At 33.6% G+C, this 6,614-nt stretch overlaps 1 protein-coding gene across 2 annotated transcripts; it reads right to left on the bottom strand.

The window, feature by feature from the left end:
• Window positions 1-333: 333 nt before the first annotated feature.
• LOC146901635 (AAA-type ATPase family protein) lies at window positions 334-5,534 on the bottom strand. Of its 2 annotated transcripts, XM_085733799.1 has the most exons (7): window positions 4,959-5,534; window positions 4,774-4,826; window positions 2,849-4,405; window positions 2,513-2,732; window positions 2,216-2,401; window positions 1,591-1,806; window positions 334-1,162 (listed from the first exon to the last, which is right to left on the bottom strand). In XM_085733799.1, exons 3-7 carry the CDS (start codon window positions 4,382-4,384, stop codon window positions 519-521), a joined length of 2,802 nt encoding a protein of 933 aa, XP_085589925.1. In that variant the 5' UTR covers window positions 4,385-4,405; window positions 4,774-4,826; window positions 4,959-5,534; the 3' UTR covers window positions 334-518. The 2 variants fall into 2 exon arrangements, with proteins under 2 accessions (XP_085589925.1, XP_085589926.1); XM_085733800.1 differs by lacking the exons at window positions 4,774-4,826; window positions 4,959-5,534 and having other exon boundaries at window positions 2,849-4,743.
• Between the last annotated feature and the right edge of the window lie 1,080 nt (window positions 5,535-6,614).

Raw genomic sequence — 6,614 nt, forward strand, 5'->3', positions numbered from 1 at the left:
CAAAATCGCAACTTTTGCAAACTTAGGGGGCAAAAAGTGGGTTTTAGCCTTTTTTTTAAGACACAAATTTAAGATGATACTTGTGTATCCATCGATAAGTCAGTCGCTCTAACTATATTGAATCCCTATCAATGAAACAAGCGGTATTTTTTTTTTCCATAGTAATATGAAAATATACCTAAGGAACGTGGATGGAAAGAAAATATCTAAATTTCCTCAAAAAAAGAAAATATCTAAATATTTTTCTAATATGTAGTAGTTTGTTCTATTATATTGTTTTTTCTTTCAATTTATCTATGTGGCATTCAATATGGGTTTGTAAAAACGGCTATCTTCAAAAGGAAAGCAACAATAGTATGTAATAGTCACTGGCAATGTTATGTTTGACATAAAGTATAGCTAATGCTAAGATAATGATAAAAAAAAAAATGCAAAAGAAACCTAATATTCCTCGTAAGCTTTGGTTCAGCTGTTAGTTATGGTTAAAAACACAAGGCTCCTTATCATAGCTACAACTCTCAATACATTTGAACTTGAGGATGGATAAAACAAAATTCCTTCTGTTTTGATGCATATGAAGAAGATAGTTTTTTATGAAGCCAGAGCGTTCGAGGAAAACAGTTAGAATGAGTATTTTCTAAATCAACGGTTGATGATGCAAGATCTTCATAATTGCACCCTTCTTCCTTGGCAGAACCATCTCTAGAAAATGAAATCCTTGGAGTCTCTTGATCTATTCTATTTAAAATTATTTTCCCCGAGCTTAGTAAATTCCCTTCACAGCTTCTAAGAGTTGTTACAAGCTCCATTCCATGGTAGGACTCAAGGGGAGGCACCCGAGATCCACAATCAGAGGAGCGAGATAGAGTTCGGTCCATCATCATAGGCTTTTGAGAAGTGCAATCAGCATAGTCTGATTCACATCCTTGTTCATCGGATGATAATGATTTCCGAAGAATCCTGCGCGAACAATTGAAGAAATTGAAAGATGACCTCTTCAATCTAGCATACTTAGAATCTGTAGTACAAGGTACATGGTTGATTCTGAGCTCAATGTTGCAACCCAATATGAACTGTAGGGAACTTGCAATTTGTTTCCATGACTTCTCAGCTCTAGCTACGTAGACACGGTGGGGGAACTCCAACTCCACAACTGCAAGACCTGAAAATTGGAGTACATTTCATTCAATTAGTTGATAAAGTTGAGTTAAAAAAAAACACGAAACAAAACCAACTTGCCACGAAAATAAAGATAAAAGACCATTTGAAACTTTAGATTAAGTTAAAGGAACTGTAGTGCAGTTTTGCTTAAATAATAAGAATATTTTTAAAGACTTTTAGTTTTACAAAGGAGAAATCCTAACAGCATACCTTTTCTTCTCATGCGGTCCCATTAAATAACCTAGCCCACTCTATTAGTGGGACCAATATAAGATTTCATTTAATAATAGTGTTGAAAAGAGAATGTCAAAAGAGGAGTCATAAACATTTCCATCAACAAGCACAAAAGACATTGACCATGTAAGAAATTTAAATGAAGGGAAACTTAGTCACAGGACTTAAACAGTGTACATAAAGTGTAATATGAACCTTGATTAATACAAACTGAAGACAACTTCCCGTGCTTCCTGAGAAAAGCCTTGAGCCTTTTAGATTCACATATCTCTGTAGCTTTATACCATATACAATCCAATGTGGCTTTATCATCATCCTGCACTTCTATTTTATACGATTTCTCAGCGCACTTATCTGTAGCAAGATGCTTTAAGCTTTCAGCAGTAGATGATGTACTGCATAAATCGCGATCTGCAAACATATGAAGATAAATTTAGAATGAGTGATTAAACAAGATCAAATCTCAAACTATATCCATGCGTCGACATGTGTTTGGCTTTCCGGAAAATTGATTTTGATTGAATTGATTTTGGTCGAAAGTGAGTTAAAGACAGTGATTTATATTTAGTTACACTCGCAAAAGATGTAATATTTATTGATTCATGTTTGAGAGGTTTGGATCAACAGTTAAAAATCTTCGCTGTATAGTCAAATCGGTTTTGAGGTTGAAATCAATTTTAGGGCTGAAAGCCAAACATAACTAATTTGCAGTCAAACCACATTTGACCAACCAAAACATGATTCTGGAGTGTTTGGACCTGGAACCAAACATAAACGCGGGGAATTAAACATAAGAAACTGAGAAAGAAATCAAACCTACCTCTATTGGATGCAGCTCCGATGCACAACTTGGAATCATTAGCATCCACAGATGAATATTCTATAGTGCTTAATTGTAGAAGAGCTGCAGTGAACCATGTTGTTTGATTCTTAGAAATTCTCAATTGCTTCTCCGTTTCAGAAAGTATCTTTAATGCATGACTAAGTTTCTGCATGCTTGATTCCGCTACGATGAAGAAGAAAAAAACCAATCAGACAATAGAAAAAGGACTGAAATGAAAGTCTGAGAGCCAATATATACAAATATGTCCATAGTAAGATATTTAAAAGCCCTTACAAATATGTCTATCAGAAAATCTTCTTCTGATTTCAGAACCAGTAAGTTCACATTTCCCTGCAAGAATGTCCATAATAAGATTCGCCAGCTGAGATATAAGTTGTAACGGATCTATCCTTGATCTCAACAGCTCCCGGGCTCTTATAACTGTATTTGAAGTGTCAGATGACAAAGACAGGTCCAGCAAATCAAGCAATTCATCATCAGAAATGACCCCAGTCTGCAGAAAAACAAAGGGCAAGACTAAATGTTAAGGAATATATACATATACCAATACTAATAAATAATGAAGACAATTTCCATGATATATATGCACAGAACAAAGCACAAACTTACAAGCTCGTAGACTAAGGAAATTGTGATTTTTTTGCCAAGCAAACTTAACTGATCAAGCATCATTTCTGCATCCCTAAGAGAACCACATGATTTAGCAGCAATGAAATCCAAAGCATCTTGTTCGGACTCAAAACCTTCTTCAACGCAAATTCTTTTGAGTCTGCTAGCAATGTCGGCATCTTTAATCTTTGTAAAGTGATACCTTTGAGCTCGAGAAACCACACTTCTTGGTAGCTTCTCCAAATCAGGAGTGATCATCACAAAGACCACATGTTGAGAAAAACTCCCTAGGCTATTCAGAAGAGTCACCCATGTTTCCTTATTCAATAACTGGCACTCATCAATAATGAACACCTTATAACGTGACGAAAAAGGAGCTGTTGTGCATGCATTCTTAACAAGGGATTTAGCCTTGTCCGGACGATTTATTCTCAAAGAGTCCACTTCCTTAACATCTTTACTTCTTCCAGAAAAGAACAAAACACATTCACTACACAAACCACAAGGCCTTCGCTCCTCAAGCGAGAGGCAATTCAGTGCAGCAGCAAATATCCTCGATGCAGAGGTTTTTCCCGTTCCACGAGGACCATGAAATAGATAAAATGATGCTATCCTTCCTCTAGAGATTGCACCCAAAAGAGACTTACCAACCATATTTTGTCCAACCAAATCATTGAAAGATTTCGGCCTAAATTTCATAGATAAACTTCTAGGAGTTTCTAATGTTGGACTAATTTCACTACCAATAATGTGCCTCATGCTTTTCTGTCCATGAAGATCAGTCTCATTAACATGCTGCAACATCAAGGGAAGGTCTTCCATTTCAGAATAATAATTTGCGTCTCTAAACCTCGGTGACTTCGACCAACAACAGCTTATTCCACATCCATTGTAATCAACTAAAACATCAACATCTTGAGGTGTTTGTGTTGAGGCACTAAGGCATGGACTCTCAACACTGCTTGCATTATCACGCATCGACTCAAACGGTTTCACTTGATTCTTTTGCAGCAATTTTCTAGTTGACTTTGTGCAATCTATTCTCCCTAATTGCGACGACAATGCACTTGATAAATAACATGATTCTTTATCCTTCAAACGATTACTAGACGGAATGATTGAAGCCAAATCCAATCCTACAGCTTCATGGTTGCTGCAACAACTTTCTTTTGGCGATTTATTTCCAAAATTACCTTGCTGCTTAGGATTAGAGTAAACTAATTCATCATCTTGTTGCTGTTTATCACAATATTTCATCATGTGACAACCCATTTCAAAGTTAGTAGTACTATCATGCTCTCTATGACCTTTAAAATCTAAATCCTTTGACCTTAAACAACCATTATCATCAGATTCACATGCATAAGTAGCATTAAGAAACCTAAGAGAAATCCCATTTTCCCAATGTTCATTATCAATCAAAGGAGAGAGTTTGCTAATACCATTTGTTGAAGGATCCCTCAATGACCTAACTCTCCTCAGTGCTACAAGAGTTTTAGAAATAGGCACATCAACAGAATGCCTCCTACCATCCATCACTATCTTAATCAGAAATCACTACAAACCAACCAACAAGAAAAATATCAAAAGGCTAAGCCAGAAAGAAAGAAAAATACTCATGTATAAAAAAAAATCTTGGCACAAAAAAATATGTTAAATAACAGTAATGTAGTAAACAAACATATTCCAGAAGTTAAGCATAAAATAGATACCCTTTATTCTATTCCTAAAAAGTATAAAAATGAAATTTGTGTCATAATCAAAAGCATAGTATAGTGAAATAAATAGTACTCATGATAATCAAAATGAGGATAAAAAGTTATCTCCTTTCTTACTGAGATTTTCAGGACACTACTAACAGGAAATGAACATCAGAAAAATAACAACAAAAACAAAAAAAAGTACACATTCATAGTTGTTCTTACCTCAACAGCAAAATGTACTGTTACATTTGCGTCCGTATTAGAAAGAAAAATAACTGTGGAAGAAGAGAGAATCTTCAGTTCAAATTTTAATATTATTATATCTAATAAAAAAATAGTACTAGTAATGGAAACAAGAACAAAAGGACAAAGTCAAGTATAGGAAAAAATAAAGAAAGCAAAAAAACCTTGGAAAGTGACAAAGAAAAACCACGTTGAATGGAGTAAGCGTAGAAAATGGGTCGTGGAAAAACTCAAAATTTGAATGAATGAAAGAGTAGTGGTAGGTAACCAAGGAGTTTCTGCATTGAAGAGATGAAACACTGAAATAGTAATAAATGGAAATGGCAAAGTGGTAAAAAGTAATAAATGTGAGGGGTGTATTAAGCATGCCATGACAGGGAACGGACTGAACAAGTGTCAAACTGTGTCTCTCTGATAATTGAATAAAGGGAGAGAGAGTGAAAGAGAAGAGTGAACTTTTGTGTTACTACATTATAGATAAAAGCTTGTTTTGTTCTGTTTCTAGCAATGGCAGATACTGTGGGAGTGCAGTTGCATGTGGGGGGTGTAGGAATCAGCCTTTTTGCAGAAATGTGGGGATATGTGTCATTGTTTTGTATTTTGAGTATTTAGAATGCTTTGGTTAGATTAACCGGAGAAGAAAACTTCTATTCGGAAGAAGCAACAACGGATTAATGCTTCATAACACGAAAAAGAGACAGGATATCTCTGTCATAACATCACTTAACTATGAGTAATTTATCGTAATTTATCCAACATTTTATTCATATATAGTGAACGCGGATTTAATCGGTCGCACTTGAACATAATAGTGTTGTCACCTATATGTTTGAAATCATGGTGATTGGTGAAATCTAAAATTGTTGTAGTAGAATGTAGTAATGTGATTTTATTCAATCTTCAAAATGTTGATTTTATTAAAATTGCAGTGTGTTTTGATTATGCTAAACTGTAATCCAAACATGCACTGCGTTGTTGTTCATAAACACATTTGAGAAGTTATTAGTATTTTGAGGTTGCAGGCCATGATTGATAAATAATTCATCTCTAATGTTGTGTTTGGTTTATAAAACACAACATTTTTAAGAGAATTTTTAAGAGATAATGAATAATGGAAGTGAGAAAAAGAAAGAGAATACTCCATCAGGTCTCATTTTTAAGAGAATTTTTACTCCATTCCGTCTATTTCTAAGAAATAAATTTGACTTTTTACAATCATTCAATTAATGATGTATGTGGTCCATAATATGAACCACATACATCATTAATTGAATGAACCTAAAAAGTGAAATTTGCTTATATTTAGGATCGGAGGGAGTATTTGATTTTTTTGATTCACTGCAATAAATGATGTATTTAGTCTGTATTTTAGATAAACTACATCAATTAATAAATGAATCTAAAAAGTCAAATTTTTCTTATAAATAAGACCAAATTGAGTACTTTTTAGATCCATTTAATGAATAATGTATTTAGTAGTAATTTTATTTAATTGTTTGGTTTAAGATATATTAATGGAAAATATGTAAAAATATAATTTTTCTTTTGTTTAATTGTCTAGAAAACAGAGCTACTAAACCATAGGATCTGTATTTTAGCATAGATCTGACCGTAAAAAAATTCTATAAAATAAATTATACTCTATATTTTTTTATAGGAATGATTTACAAAAATTGCGGATATTACGAAAAGTTTTGGAGTAATACAATTGTCTTGAATGTGAGTGTTATTATTATATTACCTTAATTTTTTTTGAAGAAGTATTATATTACCTTAATTAAAATTACATTTAATGTTAACTTTACATATACCATGACAAA

The sequence above is a fragment of the Medicago sativa genome, chromosome 8 (genome assembly GCF_051527215.1).
Source record: "Medicago sativa cultivar Bolivia chromosome 8, Bolivia_mono, whole genome shotgun sequence".
Classification (NCBI taxonomy): domain Eukaryota; kingdom Viridiplantae; phylum Streptophyta; class Magnoliopsida; order Fabales; family Fabaceae; genus Medicago; species Medicago sativa.

What these genes read in the sequence shown, in the direction of transcription:
- LOC146901635 (XM_085733799.1), bottom strand. Translation starts at nt 4,384, where the DNA reads ATGGATGGTAGGAGGCATTCTGTTGATGTGCCTATTTCTAAAACTCTT. An exon ending in TTTCCTTAGTCTACGAGCTT is followed by an intron (nt 2,733 to 2,848) that starts GTAAGTTTGTGC and finishes GTTTTTCTGCAG; the next exon opens with ACTGGGGTCATTTCTGATGA. An exon ending in ATTTTCTGATAGACATATTT is followed by an intron (nt 2,402 to 2,512) that starts GTAAGGGCTTTT and finishes TCTTCATCGTAG; the next exon opens with CGGAATCAAGCATGCAGAAA.